An 18,061-nucleotide genomic window follows, 5' to 3' on the forward strand; every position below is an offset into this window, starting at 1 on the left:
TCTAGAGGTGGTAGTGACCCGCTTGCCTCTTGGCCGGTTGCACTAACGGTATATCCACCCGGACTTGGATCTGAATGCCGTTTAGGCTGCATGTCCACATGGGATTTTTCCTAACCCCATCCAGATGTATGGGGCAAATCCTTCCGTGTGTAAACCAACCCTTTTGTGGATATTGGTTCCTGGACTTTGATTCTGCCTCTTCCTAGGTGTTTACTACGGTGTATTGACTCGCACTAAATGATCGGCTTAAAAGCCTGCCGTCTTCGCGTACATCCAAGTGCAACGGCTTGATTTCTGTTTTTGTTTCTCCGGGTAAAGGAAGTTGTTTCTAACAATTATTCCTCCATGTAAATAGTCGAGTCCGCGCTTCCTTTCTGTGATTTATTTATTCTACTTTTGGATTTTAGGAAGTACAAAGTTTGGTGCGGAAATCATTAAATAGGATTTCCCCTTTAATTAGTAGACATGTCCCCCTATTATACTTTTTTTTTGTCAAGTTTTTCAGCAGTCGTATTTTGTTTTTAGGGAATTCTGAATGATGAATAATGAGGCTGCTGTAAAATTGTCACCTATTTATTGCGAAATAACAAATGACTTATGATTCAGATTGTCTGACGCCCCACAGGAGCGGTACCGTCACCCGGTTTGAGGACAACTGAAGACTTGGTATTATGTGATACAGTTGTGCAACTTTTTATTTTGCTTTCTCAAGATTTTCAAGATCGCTGCTTGATGTTTAGAAATGTGGGTATTAGTGCACCATTACAGAAAAACTTGACTTTTTTTTTAGTTTTTTTTCTATTTTATGTTATTCCCAATATTGAAAATGATCACCTATTCACAGTATATAAGGCTGGGGTCACACCAACGTAGTTTCTCTCATCTGAGAGACTGTGGCGCCCCCAGAGTGTCTCAAATGAGAAGGTGGAAAATTTAAAATTTCACCATCTTCTCCATTCTGTCAATCTGTGAAAATTAGACTGCAATCCAATGTTTCCACGGACTCATTGACTGGTATGGCCGAGTGTGATCCGATAATTCGGGCATTCTGCGGTTTGTTCCTCAGACGGACTTGGTCTTAGGAAATAATTGGACATATACATGGCAACATGGAATAACAGTGGTACGAGTTTGATCCAATGTTTTATCGGATTGCATTTGGACCGAAGATGCGGCCATGTGCATGAGCTCTAAGGCTGTGGCACAGCAATGATCATCAGACATGTAATCATAAACACTTTTAGAACTTATCTGCAGCCTGCGGTTGAATGACTATTTTAGAAGTGCGATTAGATTGTCACAGAAATCCGCTACTTGCACTGAAATATATGGTAACCAGCAGCACTCTGTAAATATTCCCTACGACTTGGGAGCAGAAAAGATGTCCTGTCTTCAGTTACTTGTATGATTACCACCTACGATGATCAGACCCTAAAAATGTTGGAATTCCAATCAGCCCTATAAATTGGCCTTCTGCATGTGTTGTCTGTATTGGACGATCCTCATGAAACCTTCATCCCTGGCTCTGTTTGGAGTTTGTTGATTTCCTCTTGGCAATATCAATGCTCCCGTCAGTGATGCTCTAACATACTGTAGGAGGATGGGGCTTGGCAGCAGGGTTTGGCCATGACTTGGCCCCTTATTTATAGAGCTCATGCTGCCACAGTAGATTACAGAACATTTAATAGTTATTACACTTCATAAAGAAAATATCCCGGATTCCCTCGTCTTTGTGTTTGGAGGCTCTATCAAAGGTCTCTTTGTTGACTGCTTTTCAGAATATTGCATTTTAGCCCTTGATTCTGCTACTAATGTCAGAAACCAGTTGTTTTTAAGCTTGACATGAAATAATATTAATTATGGATCACCCCCAGGGCAGGTGGGGTTCCATTACTCTGTACCGGGCCGGTGTCTTAAAGGGCAAGTATCGCGGCGGCGGTGACCCGGTCCGTGGCCCTGGGTGTCCATGTAAAATAGGTGGAATGAAGTTGAGTAAAGTTTATATGTAGGTAGTTCGTGACGCCACCTGTGGTATCTGGTCAGAGGTGACCAGTGCTGCAGTGCAGATCCTCGGAGACAGATGGTGTGGTGCAGCAAAGATGTAATAGCTCTCCACAGGCAGAGCTGTAGTCCCAGGGCAGTAGAAGTAAATGTTGAGGTAGATGGTGTAGCATTAGGCACAGAGATGTAGCAGTGGTGAGTAGGTTGGCACAGGAAGAAGGCAGTGACAGCCGAATGCAGTTCCAAAGCTTTACTCACGTTTCTGGCATACAGATGTCCACTTAAGTGCCGTGTCTTCCAGGTCAGGGGCTCAGCCAACTCCCAGGCAGATGGATTAACCCTTCCAGCACTCCCTTCCAAATGTGCCTTTTCTGAACGTCTCCTTACTAGCCCTAATCTGAAGTACTTGTAGTTATGAGTTACACTCAAGTTCCTCTTTCTTGCTGTTCCTTAGAACTCCACTCGCATGGCAGGCAGCTGTAGCCTACTTTGGGGACTCCTTACAATCATGTCCCGGCTCACACACGCATTGCTGCTGTGTCATCGAGTCTTAGGTGGGAATAAAGTGGTCACAACTTCTATTCCTCCAGTTTCTGCTGCAGGGTCATTAGTATCATACAGCCTCGGATACCGGCGCCCGGCCTTGACGCATTAAACTTAGGAAAGGGCTCTGCACTAGCCCAATCCCCAGTCTCTCTCCTCCTCACGTTCCGTACTTTTCTATCTTTCTTCTGAACAACTGATCTTTCCTTTCTCTCTTCCCTTGCTAGCAGCTCCAGCTCACAGGAGGCTGCTGCAAACACGTCCTCTCTCCATCCCCCTCCGGGGATTCTCTGACTAACTTCCTGCCAGCTTTCCCCTCTTAGTGTCATCTAAGCTCCACCCACCACCCTTCATGAACCAAAGCAGCTGCGTTAAAGGGTGCTCTGCTATTCTAAGGTGTCTGTGCTGCAAGGTCTAGTCATGTTTTACATTCTTACCTGGGGAGTGGGATACTACACCTCTGGAGGAGGTGCAGTACCTCTGTGGCGACTGAACCCTCAGGGGCGCCACAATTACTTGCAAGCACTAAAAAGCGTTTTTAAAAGGGGTTGTCCAGGATTAAAAAGAAATCAATGAAAAACGTCTTTTTCCAAAAACGGTACCACTGTCATCTATGGATTGTCTGGTATTCAAGTGAATGATGCAAAGGTGCAGTACCGCCTACAACCTGTAAATAGTGGTAGTGCTGTTTTTGGATTTCTTGATATCACACTTAAGGTCAATGTCTGTTTTATTCTGTGTAGGCAGGTTTTTTTTTTTTACCCCGTCTTGTAAAGGGGAAACCTTTACAAGAAGTGTTTTTCTTAAGTGCTTTTTTTTTTTTTTTTTTTTTTTTTTTTTGCAGCCTTTTGGCATGTTCTTCATCAGGAGCCAATTCCCAGATGTGACTTGCACTGTCTCCCACCAGACCAGGCTGTTTTGTTTTTTGTTTTTTGTTTTTCTCTGCTTCAGGTTTTAAAAACCATCAAAAGATTAAACCTGTAATTGACAGAGTGGTTTTCCAATAGAGATTAATAGGAAGTGTAAAAAAAAATGCTCAACATTTTTCAGATGTTATTTTGGAGTGGACCAGCTAGGGAAAAAAAAACCTTCTCAAAAACTGTGTGTGCACAGAGCCTTACTGAATATGGGAATTGTACCATTTTTATCCATGTCTCTTCTGTAGCTTCTTGTCAGATGTATAATGTCGACTCTCACTAAGGATTAACTGTAATCTATTTTTTTTTTTTTTTTATGTTCCCTGTCAAATCAATTTCATGGATAGGCGTAGTTGTTCTTGCCACGTGCATCCTGCGTTTTGCGTGTTACTCATGCAGTATTTGGTACTTTGTGTCCCATGTGTTATTAAGACAAGACATGTTATATGCCCTGTGTCTATGGTAGATGGAGAATATATAACATTCGGGAGCTTGTGGTAATGCCCGTGACTGCTCAGTATATTATTTAATCATATTATGCAATCCTTTATATTACATACAACTTTAAAGGGTTTGTTTTGAAACAAATTGGAAAATGTGTTTTTATTAGAGATTCAAGGCATGGTAATGCCTAAGTTCAATTAAACCCTACAGTTTAAGGGGAATTTTAAAATTGGACTTTTGTGGTATATCTACAGGATACTGTAAATGTCTGATCCCACCTCTGGGACCTGCACCGATGCACAGAACAAGTTTCCCGTGGCACCCATCCTACCTTGCTGAGCACCAGGGATCTGCACCTATGCAGAGAGCAAAGCTCCCGTGGCACCCATCCTACCTTGCTGAGTGCCGGAGACCTGGACCTATGCAGAGAGCAAAGCTCCCGTGGCACCCATCCTACCTTGCTGAGCACCAGGGATCTGCACCTATGCAGAGAGCAAAGCTCCCGTGACACCCATCCTACCTTGCTGAGTGCCGGAGACCTGCACCTATGCAGAGAGCAAAGCTCCCATGACACCCATCCTACCTTGCTGAGTGCCAGAGACCTGCACCTATGCAGAGAGCAAAGCTCCCATGACACCCATCTTACTTTGCTGAGTGCCATGGACCTGAACCAAAGCACAGTACGAGGATCCCATGACGACAATCCTACCTTGCGGAGTACCAGGCATCTGCACCTATGCAGAGAGCAAGCCTCCCAGTAAACTATCCTACTTTGTAGAATACCAGGGACCTGCACAGATGCACAGTACGGGGCTCCCATGACACCCATCCTACCTTGCTGAGTGCCAGGGACCTGCACCGATGCAGAGAATGAGGCTCCCATCTGATTACACCCATGCTACCTTGCAGACTGCCATTTACATGGCTTTTTCCACTTACTCTTATGGAAATTACAAAGACACCTAATCATGCTTGCTCTCTCTTAATTTTCATGCGGTGGTCATCAGCCTATACATGGGGTGTGACGGAGGTCAAGGGAACCTAATTCTCCAAACAAGGGGCAGATCTCCGAGGTAAAGGGGTACATCCAGCAGACTTTTATTATCTATCCTCTGGATAGCTCATAAATGTCTAACACTTTAATAGACTATACGATAGTATAGTCTAGTAGCATTAAATTGTCTATAGTCCTTCCATTATTTTCCACTCAAGATGACTGATGCAGAAAGAAAACCTATATGGTTATCTTTTTGGAAGGGTCCTCACTTTTAAAAACTGATGAGAACTTGTTGACAATCCAAGAAAGAAGATCACAAGTGACCATTGACTTTATAGCGGGGGCAAGGTTGGGGAAAGGGGCTTGCAGGGCAGGTGACCTGGGTGCTGAGTGCTTTGGCCAGAGTATTTGGCTTCAGAGGTAAAGTACGGTCGCAATGAAGTTGTAATTGTTGAATGTCTTGAAGCATGATTGCCAATGAGATCTTGTCATATATGGCTTCTACAGATGGTGACCTACAGTATATTTTCTATAACCCTTTTAAAATAGATTGACCTCAATTTCACAAGTCTCTCTATTTTTCTCCCCAGACAGCAAAGCCATCGTGGATGGAAACCTGAAGCTGATCCTTGGTCTTATCTGGACACTTATTCTACACTATTCAATCTCTATGCCAGTGTGGGAAGATGAGGGTGATGAAGAGACCAAAAATCAGACTCCAAAACAAAGACTTCTTGGATGGATTCAGAACAAGATTCCTTATTTGCCCATTACCAATTTCAATCAAAACTGGAAAGATGGCAAAGCCCTCGGTGCCTTGGTTGACAGCTGCGCTCCAGGTAATTTCTGCCTAGATCAGAGTTTTGGAATAATCAGACTTGAATTGACAAATTTGGAACTTCTATTTAGGGATTGCGCATATTTTTGGGTATTATCCATGTTTAAATTGAGGATCATCATTCAGAATAACCTTTCTTTTCAGGGTTGTGTCCTGACTGGGAGACATGGGACCCCAATAAGCCAGTTGATAATGCTCGAGAGGCCATGCAGCAAGCGGATGATTGGCTCGGAGTCCCTCAGGTAACCAAACAATTGTCGTATCAGTGTAAATTATTTCGATCTCGATGAAAAATAGATCTGATTTTTACGCTGCAAAAACAGTGCAAATTTTTTATGTATTTTCTCTTACTTTCCACTTGTTAAAATGCATATTCATAATATTTCTCAATTTTGCTTGTCAAGAGATGTCAAAACCTGATAATCAAGACTCTAACAAGTTTTCTACCTGATTTTCTGTTGAAGAATGAATGAAAAAGTCTAAAGATAATGTAGTACCCTGAGTCAGATGTAGGCGTGTTTCTTAATCTTTTCTCTACAATTAGTATTAATCCTGGTAAATTATGTTTAAGGATCCAGAAGACGCTGGAATCTTTTAATGACTTCTTAAATTGACAGTCCTCATTCAGAGCCCCTGATGTTTCCATATAGATATTCCTTAGCGGTATAACGCTCTTTCTGCCCACAAAGCATTAAATCTGTCTGCTTTGTTATTGTATACATCACTTGGTGAATCATCATACAGTAGAGTTTTTATTTTTCCGTCATCTGTGTCTCTTTAAGAGGTTTAACTTCCTTAAGTTTGGGCATGGTTGGAAAAACACTGCAAAATAGTGTGGCGCGTTCTTCAAGTTTGTTAGTTTTAAGGGTTTTTTCTTTTTCAAGATTCAAAGCCGGTTTAATCACTGTTTATGTAATTCGTATTAGTTCATGTATCACCATCCACTGGTCCGTGCTCCCTCGAAGGGGGGCTGGCTGTATGAAGGGAGGCCGGCTGAATGCTTATTTCAATATTTTTTTTTTTGTTTGTGTGGCTTACATCGACCAATTCGCTTTAACCACAACACCACCCATTACTGTAATTGCAGCAGGACCTCTATAGAAAAAGAATTGCAAGCCAGCAAAAAAAAGATAGAAGATAGTAGGGTAGATGGACTGTGCGAGTAGTGATTGCCTATTACACTATAACAATAAAAGTCAATTTAAAGAGAACTTGTCAGCATGATTTTGTAACGTAAAGACATGACTGTTTGTTGTGCCGTAATACAGACTAAAATAAAACCTTTGGTGAAGAAACCTGCTATGTTGTTTTTCTTTAATCACCATTTGAAGTTTTCTGCTGATTAGATTTCGGTGCACAGGGGCTGGACTGTGCACTGGGTCTTCTCCGCCCTTTCTCTAATTCCCCGACCCCTCCGTCTGCCTCCAGTCTTTGAATGACCTGCCTCCTCTGGGTGAAAGCTCAACAGTGATCCATCATTCCAAGACCGAAAGCAGGTGGAGGGGCGGGAGAATCACAGACAGGGACAAGAAGCCCCAGTGCACAGTCCATCCCCTGTGCACCGAAATCTAATTAGAATAAAATGTCATGTGCTGATTACAGAAGAAAAACAAAGAAGATTTCTTCATTAATGATATCAATATAATCAGTATTACAGCACCATTACAGCCATTTAGTTACTTTACAAACTCATACTGACAGGTTCTCTTTAAGTAGAATCTTTCCGGTTATAGAAGTGGGAAGGGTAGAAAGTTCTCCGTTATTTTTACCTTGCTATCAAACCCATAAATGGAAACCATTTAGTATTTCCAATCTAGATCAAATATCAAATAAGCGATTGATCTTTTTTATTTATTCATATGTGCTTGTTTTCAGGTAATCACCCCAGAAGAGATCATTCACCCAAATGTGGATGAACATTCGGTTATGACCTACCTGTCTCAGTTTCCCAAAGCTAAGCTTAAACCCGGAGCCCCACTGAAGCCCAAGTTGAACCCTAAAAAAGCAAGAGCTTACGGTCGAGGTGAGGTCTTCACTTTCTCCTTTTGCATGTTTGTTTTTAAAGTAACACATGATGGTGTGTTGGCAGCATGTTATAGAGGAGGAACTGAACAGATTGATATATAGTGATGTGGGAGACGATTAAAGGAAATCTTTCAGTTGGATCAACCCTTGTAAGCGGTCTACATGGGTATGAAATGCAAGTCATAGGAAGCCGAAAAAAAATTATACCTTGATATCTGTGATCCGATGTCTTAGCAGAGAAAGCCACATTTTTCTTAAGATCTAAATGAGCTGTTAAGATCTATGGGCCGGACATAGATCTCCCCAAGAATCTGCCTCCTGAGCTTATATTTAAATAAAAAAAAAAAAAGTGGCGTTTTTGGCCTGAAACATGTAATGAATGACAGTCTGCTTTCCTGATCTTCATGTCTCACACTGGTAATGTCCTAGTTTCATTTAAAATAAGCTCTGGAGGCAGATTTTTGGGGAGAAATCTGGTCGACCCATAGATCTTAACAGCTCATTTACATATTAAGAAAAATGTGTGGATTTCACTGGAATAAGGCATCAAATCACAGATATCAAGGTATCACTTTATTCAGCCTTCTATGACCTACATGCTTGTGTAGATGGCTTCTCCTGGGACACCTTTCTTCTGTGTGTGCAACAATATTGATCTGTGCATTTAATACAAATGCAATTTTGATAGAAGAGAGGCAATGGGGTGTCCTATAATGGCCTTTATACACATTGAATCAAAGATGGACGACCCCACCAATTTCAGTTTGACCACCTAACGGCTATGGGAGCCTTCCGACACTTTCCGTCAGATGATGTTGTGGTAGAGAAGGATCAGACAGTTTGATTCCAATCTTCTTCCCAAGAAATATTCCACCACCAGAGCTGTCCGACACCAGATTACTCTGCTCAGCCGTTGAAAACACAAGATCGATTGGCCAAGAATCCATATGTATCGGAGAGTTGGGAGAGATGACTGTCATTTAAACCAGCTTTCGACTCGCCACTATCTAAATTATAAAGACACTTTTTGTCACCGCCATACTTCAGAAATAATTATGCCCAGATTATTTGGTTTTGAAAATTCTCTCCTCCTAATGAATAGAAATAATTCTGTTGGGTCTTGAAGACCGTGGAATGTCCTTAATAACTTAAGATCACCTTGGTAAATAGGGACTAGACGTGTGTGCCCTCATGTCATTTACGATCTGATACCTCTGCTGGATAAACAAAAAAATTATCTTCTTATACGAGATCTTTCAAACTTTACTAATCCCGAGGTGAAAGTCTTATCCTCCAGAGACAAAGGTGTGGTAAAGAGACAAGGTGTGAAGTGTGTCATTACAACGCCCAGTGCCATGAAAACCCTTAAGAAAAATAAGGTTTAGAAAATGGTTTTATATGATTTCATACTTTTTTCAAGTGTCGTGGATCAGCCTGTTTGTAAATATGCTGGAGGATTAAGTGTCCTTATTGTCTTGGATTGTGAGTCTGTAGAAGAATTATGGGAGGTCAACTGCACCCACACACTTCGCTATGTGAAAAATACACTTTGTTTACCAAGCTTGGCCATATTCGTCAAACATTTTAGGTTTGTATTTCATTGCCCTTAGAACAATAAACTTCTAATTCTCCGTTATTTCTCAGTTAAATCAGTTTCTAACTTACACTTGTTTAAAAACGGACCATTACTTACGTCAGCCATATTGCTGAAGGGGTAAAATTTCTCTTTTGAGGCTAGTACAAAGCTGAAAATTGAATAGTCTTAGCCCAGTAATGATTTCTGGGCAAAAAGCTGCTTCAAGAAAAAGAACAGTGCCACCTATTAAAATCTTAAAAGTCAATATAAACCCTATTAAGAGCCTTATCATATCATGACTTAGAACATAAAGCCAAACCATAAACTTTTCCAAAAAAATGAACTCCATTGTAGACAGCTGTTCCGGGGTTCTAGGTCCTCATCGGTGCAAAGTAGGAAACTTGTGTGGTTGAGAAGCCTTTGAAGAGTCAAGGGGTCGATATTGCCTTCAATAGGTGGCACTTGAGTCTCTACTCTCTTCATCTTTGAAGATGGTGTTTGCTTCGCCACAGATATATGTTGCGGTTTTTGGCTTGGTGACAACCCGTCGCTGGTGGAGTTTCGTATAAGATTGCAGCAATTGTCGTGATTTATTTTTAGAAGAGATTTCTTATTTAATGACATTTTGGTGTACTGTAACTCAATACTCATGTCAAATTTTGTTTTCGTCGTTTGCAATATCTTTGCAGGAGTTGAACCTACGGGGAATATGGTGAAGAGACCTGCGCCATTTACCGTGGAGACAATCAGTGCTGGACAAGGAGAAGTTTTAGTTTATGTGGAAGACCCGGAAGGAATAAGGGAAGAGGTATGGTGGGGAGAAAAGGTTTTAAATTGAACAGTTCTGCTATAAAGTAAAAATTGTGAAAAATATGAATTACCAATCAACAGGTAGTGTCTCATAGAAAAGTATTTCTCAGTGGTTTTCAATCCAAGTACCTCATTGAATTATCTCAATGGGTATGAACATACAGTGTGCTGCCCTAAAGGTGCCATTTTCTATTGGGGGGCACCATGGGTTAAAGAGCTAGGTCATAGGTGACTGTTAACCTTGTGCACTTCCAACCATATTACTAGTGTCATTAATCTGAAAAAAAAATATTTTTTTTTTCATATGTTCCATCTTTTAACCAGATCAGGCTTTGAAACCCATGAAATGACATAGGCAAATAACCCGACCAGTCTACTAGTTGTTCTGGCTTTCCACCAGTCTTCTGTATGAAAAAATGATAAAGAAGACGCTTCAGGAAAATCACCCTGCTTTGCTCTAGATCGCACTCCTATATTTAAAAAAAAAACAAAAAAAAAAAACTATGCTGGTTGCCCAACCCCCAATATACACACCTTTGGGATATGTTCACACTGAGTTTTTTCCATGAGCTTTTGGAGCAGAAACTCTCCAAAAACTATAAATTTGATAGGAGAGATTGATTTTTTTTTTTTTTTTTTTTCTTTAGGGATTTTTGGAATTGAGTCTCTCCATATCAACAGACCTTTCCAAAACTGCTTTTACATCTATTTCAGCTTCATCCATGAAATCTCTAATGACTCTTATCTGTTCAGAGAATTTCCACATTGATTCGTATTATGGGAATCTTTGTACAATCATCTGGTATAAAAGTATTAGGATAGATACTATTTCTTATAAGAGCTTAGATAAGGATGTGTCTGACTGTTTCCACTAGCAAACAGCAGAATTATGAATACAGCTCTAGGCTGGAATACAGACTGCTCTTGTGAATTACCGCTAATTGCAGTAAAAACAAGTTCAATGTGTTTACGATTTTGCTTATGTCTATCTATAGATGATGTCAATGTATAAAAAGTAGAGGGGTTTGCAAATATGAACAGTAGGTTGCTACTAAAGTCTAGTCTCTTCTACTTTCGGCAGCATTTATTGAATGCCTATGGTTGGCCTTACTGAAGCCATCACTCTTGTCTATTAATGAACGTCTCGAGTTACCGCCTGCTCTTTCATCCTAATATGCACTTTCACCAGTCCCCCCCTGACTGTAACTCTTTAACTGGCAGTAAAATGGTTAATCTCTGAGAATGGCTGTGAACCATGCACAAAGTGATGTTCGGTGGTGTCACAATATCTCTCATGACTGCATTCTCAGCTGACCGGCATCACATCTTATCAAGATGCCTTTCTCAAAGTATGAAGACAACTTGAGCTATCTCCATAGCTGGGTGTTGTGTTAATATTTTATTAAAGCTGTAAGAATCATTTTTCGAAACTAATGGAAAAATAAACAATATTACTGTCACCGGTTTTTATCAAAATATGCTGATTTTGGGGGGCATGTATCTGTAGTGTTGGGGGAAGAGTGAATTGGATCAAGACGTGTATTTCAATATGTCCAATCCTTTTGTTCCGTGGTAAACATAAGTTGACAGACTAGCTGGCTATTGCTTTCTCCCAAAAATCGACCATGCACATCAATGGGCAATTGGGAGAAATTATTGCTGGTAGAATGAGTATTGGGACTATTTTTTTTATTTAAGGTGTATGGTTGTCTGTCTTTGCACTGGCTATTTTTTTTAATCATAGCCCTTTTTATTTGTTTAAAAAAAAAAAAAAAAAAAATCACTGGTGCAATTGAAAGTCAAATCCTCCAGGATTTAGCCCCTTAGATATTCTATAGGCAAAGACAGCTCCAGAAATGAAAGGTCCATAGTAATTTGAAGGATGTCTGAACGCTCTTAGCACTTCCATGATTTAAAAGACTCAAAACATCCAACATGACCCATGTCGTTGAAGTCAATGGTGCTGGTTCACCTACTTCTTTTTCTTATCCTTTGATTAATTTGTCTTTTTCTTTTTTTTAGGCCAAGGTCACAGCCAACAATGACAAGAACAAGACCTTCTCTGTAGAGTATGTGCCTAAAGTGACCGGTGTCCATAAGGTAAATTGTTGGTGTTCAAGCTAATCGTATTTCTTGACCACAACACATTTGGATGGTCGTGAGATGTTGGATTTGATAGATACTTTAGAATCCTAGAATGGAAGGGACCTCCAGGGTCATCATGTCCAACCCCTTGCTCAATGCAGGATTCACTAAACCATCTCGACAGATGTCTGTCCAGCCTCTGTTTGAAGACTTCCATTGGAGGAGAACTCCCCACCTCTCGTGGCAGCCTGTTGCAGTCATTGATCACTCTTACTGTCAAAATGTTTTTTGTAATATCTAATCTGTATCTTCTCCCTTTCAGTTTCATTCCATTACTTCTCGCGCTTCCATTTTTTTTTTCTTATTATGTTGGCTCTAGTTCAAAAATGGTACAATTTGAGAAATATTTTGGGCCACTGGATGAGTTTTTGGATGGCAATATTTGCTCACGTATGTGCTAACTCTTAAGTGCCGTTCGCGGTATTATGCTAGGAATACAGACTCGTATGGCTTACATCCTTTGCTACTTCATTGTGTTTATACAATCAATGAATAGATTGAAAAAAAAAAATGCCTAAAGAAAAACATGCTTCATTTCTTGGCGAGAGACTCAACAAATCCTGGCACAAAGTAAGGAGCACTGCATGTACGTGATGCTGTACTAATGTCAGTAATAAAATCCCTATTAGATATCCTTTGTGAGCTACAAGTAGTTTAACAGCCCATCTTGTTACAAGCTGGAAGATTTCAGTGTCCGCTTAGTCTGCGTTTTGGGATATCCATATTTATTAAGTAAGTTCTGAGTTTATAGAGAGGAGCAGAGAGACGTTATAAGAGACGTTTTCCACGCTGGAGGACTCTGCACATAAACAGACCATTGTCTTCTATAGGAACTGTGCAATTCTTCATTATGCCACTGGTGGCACTGCAGGGATATGGCACACGTATGCTCTGGTTCCCCATAGATTACAGCTGATCACTGGAGGTCCTAGCAGATTGACATGGAAAATTTTATGATTAGTTTATCACACAGTGAGCTTTCAAACTACAAATTTCTTCAATATCTCATTCTTACAATGCCACCGAGACTGTCCAGATATCAGAAATGTTCAGACACAACAAAACATTCATGTCTTTGTAATGAGATATGCACATTTTTTTTTGTAGTGATCCATAAATGTTAACGTGGTTCCTATTAGTCTAAATTGAATTTTCTTTGTTATGCTTTAACAGCTGAATGTGCTTTTTAAACTGTGTACTTTATTGTTTTTCAAGTAAGTTTTGAAGGATGTGAACTCAGTGGAGGCTCATTCCTGTCTGTATTGATATACGGGAAAGGTATTTTTGCCTATTGCTCACTTATAAATCATTTGTCAACAAATCCCTCCTTGCGAGAAGAGTGCTATAAAGTTAAGCTCATCAGGGGTCATGTAGACCCCCAGCTATAAGCTGTAATCTATGGGGGAACATGGCAGCAAGTGTTCAGCTTTTCCACAGTGCACCCGCAGGTGACATGAGGTATTACACACTTTTTCAATAAAATTAGTAGGTTGCCTATATATTGTTCATATCTTTTGGGTCCACTAAAGAGAAATTTTTGGCAGCCTCTGCCTGATAGATGTGTGAATTTCTTTATCGAACATTTTTTGTTTAAAGAAATGACGCCTTCATATGTGTAACCCTTCCAAAGTTAAAAAAAAAGAGGACAGCACCGCCGATACCGCTAACAAATTGTGATATCGGTGTAATAAAATACTGCAGGCTTTACCTCAAGACTTCGGGTGCTCGCCCAGAAAAACAACTACATGAATCCAACTTGAAGACAGAAGAAAATGGGTAGCACTCACCAATCTTTAAAAGTTCCATTCTTTATTGATAATGTTTTAAAACATCATGGCCGGGAGAGTGAAGAAAGGAGTGTGCAGGTGCTGACAACGGCCGTTTCGCGCTTACGGCACTTCTACGGGTCAATCCCGGCCATGATGTTTTAAAACATTACCAATAAAGAATGGAACTTTTAAAGATTGGCGAGTGCTACCCATTTTCTTCTGTCTTCAAGTTGGCTACATATGTGTAAGGTAATCCATTTCGGTATAGTTTATGTTCTCTATGTAAATGTAAGGAGGATATTTCTTCTTTTAAACAATTTATTAGCCGAGTTATCCTGTTCACGTAATGGAATCCCTTTACAGAAAAGGAATTTCCTTGCCCATCCATCATACAAATCGGCATTTTGACCCAAAATTGTCTAAAGTTTAGCAGAAGTTGTGAGGATGATGTCATTAACAAGCTGTTGACATAATCAGTCCAGTCATGACTTCATCGCTCCCGAAGCCAATTCTGATTTACATTTTTAGTTCCAGTTCAGTAAGTCTGTGGACTGATTCCAAAAAAGCTTTGTGGTCATTATTAAATCAAAGCAGAAGCCTCGGTCATGAAAGAATGATGTAAGACTCGTTAATTTCTTCAGCATTATAAACTGTTGTCTCAATATTAAAGGAATGAAATCTGTGATCTGTTGCTTGAAGACTCTACTTTTTAGATTGATTTACAGTTTAGGAAATGTGATGCTTAACAAGCCAAGGCAAGCCTCAGCCCACCTCAGTTTTTATGGTGGTGTCAATCTTTTAACACTCCACGCTTGGATCTGTAGCTAGTTAAACCCAGTTGTGTGAATCGTGAGCGTTGCCCAAACTTCTTGTGTCTTTTTTATGTTGTGTTTTATAGGTGACTGTGCTCTTTGCTGGTCAACACATTTCAAAGAGCCCATTTGAAGTGAATGTTGAGAAAGCTCTGGGAGACGCCAGTAAAGTGACAGCCAAAGGGCCAGGCTTGGAGGCAACTGGTAATATTGCCAATAAACAAACATATTTCGACATTTACACAGCAGGTGTGTATTGTTTTTGTCATTTTCTTGATATTGTTTCAATGTTTATTGCTAAGAGGGTCATTTTTTTGACGCTTATACTTTTCTTATTATTGCGATATTTCAAACAGAAATTTCCCAAAAGTTTCTTCCACTGAGGGTGGTAAAGCAGTGGCATCCATTTTAAAGGAATGTTAGTACTTTGATATATTTGTGGGTTCTTCTCAGGCTCTGCCACAAATGTTTGATATATGGTAGAGATGAGTGAATGGATTCTCAGGAACTAGGTCCAGAAGCCAGGTCAGAATTTCATGGCCGCTAGACCTGAACACTGCGACCCGCCAACTGCGTGTTTGACATCTTTGGCTCTTGATTTCCTGACCTGGCGGGACGTTGTTGTTTTGGCTTGATGCACACTCCACGTTGCACGAGGCCGGCTAATCAAAAGAAGAGTCAGAAATGCTGGCAGGTAGAAGGGATCTCGCAAGGTTCCTGTCCAGCGGTCATGGAATTCTGTCCTTGCCATTGATTTGCACTTTTCTTGAAAACTTGGCCTCATATTGTGTCACCGTAAATTATTTTCTTAGTATTGCAATATTGAAACAGAATGTGCCCAAAAGTTGCTTGCACTGAGGGTGGTAGAGTAGTGGCATCCATTTTAGTTTCAACAGTTTTATTGAAAAGAAAGCATCATTTAACATGAGATACATTCATATTAAAGTACAAGGATCCCCTCGCAGGGGGAATTACATAGGAAAAAAAAGGCACTTAAGGTCATACGGTATCCTTGACTACAAAATCTTCGCTTAGAATATGTGTAGAAAAACAATTATAACACAACTAAGTTAGACTTAATGGGGTGGGGAGGGAAAGTGGGGGGTTCAAAGTGAGTGTCGATAATGCGAGATACACAAACGTGGGGCGCCAGTGTAAGTGGCATCCATTTTAAAGGAATATTCCTATTTTGAAATATTTGTGGGCTTTTCTACAGCTATGCCACAAATGATTGCTAGATGGTAGAGATAAGCAAATCGATTCTCGGGACCCAGGTCCAGCAGCCAGGTCAGAATTTCATGGCCACTGGACAGAAACCCTGTGCACCGCCAACTACCTGTTTGACAACTTTTGGCTCCTCTTTTGATTAGTTGACCTGGTGTGATGTTGTTGTTGCGGCTTGACACACAAACAACATTGAGCGATGTCGGCTAATCAAAAGAAGATTCAGAAATGCTGGCAGGTAGATGGGTCTTGCAGGGTTTCTGTCCAGCGGCCATGGAATACTGTCCTTGCCATTGATTTGCACTTATCTTGGAAACTTGGCTTTGTCTTGTGCCATCGTAAATTGTGTTTTTCCACTTGCTTTTATGCTAGGTCCAAAGATGGCCCAGTGAGCTCTGTTGTCTTTAGAACTCCATTAGAAGTGAAAGAATCTTGCAAGCCATAAATATCCCATAGATACAGGTCCCACCTCTGCTAGTCATGTCCGCTAAAGGATAATTCAATTTTTACTTCAAAGGATGATTTCCATCTTGGTCATTTAGGGCACTCGTTTGATTACATTACCGTTCAAAAGTTTGGGGTCACCCAGACAATTTTGCGTTTTCCATGAAAACTCATACTTTTATTAATCAAATGAGTTGCCAAATGAATTTAAAATCTAGTCCAGACATTAACAAGGTTCGAAAAAAAAGTTTTTTATTTGAAATAATAATTTTCTCCTTCAAACTTTGCTTTCATAAAACAATAATCCCTTTGCAGCAATTCCAGCACTGCAGACCTTTGGCATTCTAGGAGTTAATTTGCTGAGGTAATCTGGAGAAATTTCACCCCATGCTTCCAGAAGCCCCTCCCACAAGTTGGTTTGGCTTGATGGGTACTTCTTGCGTACCATACGGTCAAGCTGCTCCCACAACAGCTCGATGGGGTTGAGATCTGGTGACTGCGCTGGGCACTCCATTACAGATAGAATCCCAGCTGCCTGCTTCTTCCCTAAATAGTTCTTGCATAATTTGGAGGTATGCTTTGGGTCATTGTCCTGTTTTAGGATGAAATTGGCTCCAATCAAGCGCTGTCCACAGGGTATGGCATGGCAAATAATACAAAATCCCAGTAGCAGAAAACATCACAAACAGCGGTGAATACTAAGTACACCTGCAGGCATTAGCCCATGGAAAACTCCATTGTATATAGAAGCAAACAAAGAGAAAAGGAGTCTAAATCCATCCATAAAATTCCATCATTATTTATTCGTACTCATAGAATAATATAAAATTCATAGACAAAAATTGCTAGACAAAGATTACACAACCACATGTATGACAAATGCATTACAAAGAGACTAAGGTGCATCTAAGTGCAGGGTTGCTAACAGCAAACATAATTAGCATATCTTACAGCAAGTGCCATTATCTCCCCGAGGCCCCATAGGCCCTCACACTACGCCCCTACGCAGCCCCTGGAAGAAGCCCACGCGAAACGCACGTAGAGGTGCAGTGTGAGGCGTTCCTGACAGCAAATGGGTGAGCAATAACATGGAGGTTATGACCTGAGGACTGGTAGCAGGGCGCTTGTATTTAATTCACACCTCACTGGAGGATTCTCACTTAAGCTATTCAGTAAGCTATGGGGCCTCTGGGAGATAATGGCACTTGCTGTAAGATATGCTAATTATGTTTGCTGCTGGCAACCCTGCACTTAGTTGCACCTTGGTCTCTTTGTAATGCATTTGTCATACATGTGGTTGTGTAATCTTTGTCTAGCAATTTTTGTCTATGAATTTTATATTATTCTGTGAGTACTAATAAATAATGATGGAATTTTATGGATGGATTTAGACTCCTTTTTTCTTTGTTTGCTAGGGTATGGCATGGCGTTGCAAAATGGAGTGATAACCTTCCTTATTCAAAATCCCTTTTATCTTTTACAAATCTCCCACTTTACCAGCACCAAAGCAACCCCA

At 40.5% G+C, this 18,061-nt stretch overlaps 1 protein-coding gene across 4 annotated transcripts in view; it reads left to right on the plus strand.

Annotated features, from left to right (window-relative positions):
• Nucleotides 1-18,061, plus strand: part of FLNB (filamin B) — a 251,435-nt gene that overhangs the window by 101,767 nt on the left and 131,607 nt on the right. For all 4 annotated transcript variants that reach the window (XM_073563895.1, XM_073563896.1, XM_073563897.1 and 1 more), the window contains exons 2-7: nucleotides 5,493-5,741; nucleotides 5,885-5,982; nucleotides 7,616-7,763; nucleotides 10,031-10,149; nucleotides 12,174-12,251; nucleotides 14,964-15,126. In XM_073563895.1, coding sequence (XP_073419996.1) covers nucleotides 5,493-5,741; nucleotides 5,885-5,982; nucleotides 7,616-7,763; nucleotides 10,031-10,149; nucleotides 12,174-12,251; nucleotides 14,964-15,126 — 855 coding nt within the window. The remainder of the gene's footprint in view (nucleotides 1-5,492; nucleotides 5,742-5,884; nucleotides 5,983-7,615; nucleotides 7,764-10,030; nucleotides 10,150-12,173; nucleotides 12,252-14,963; nucleotides 15,127-18,061) is intronic.

This window comes from Dendrobates tinctorius, unplaced genomic scaffold (genome assembly GCF_039654945.1).
Source record: "Dendrobates tinctorius isolate UK_male_01 unplaced genomic scaffold, ASM3965494v1 ptg000406l, whole genome shotgun sequence".
NCBI classification, from domain to species: domain Eukaryota; kingdom Metazoa; phylum Chordata; class Amphibia; order Anura; family Dendrobatidae; genus Dendrobates; species Dendrobates tinctorius.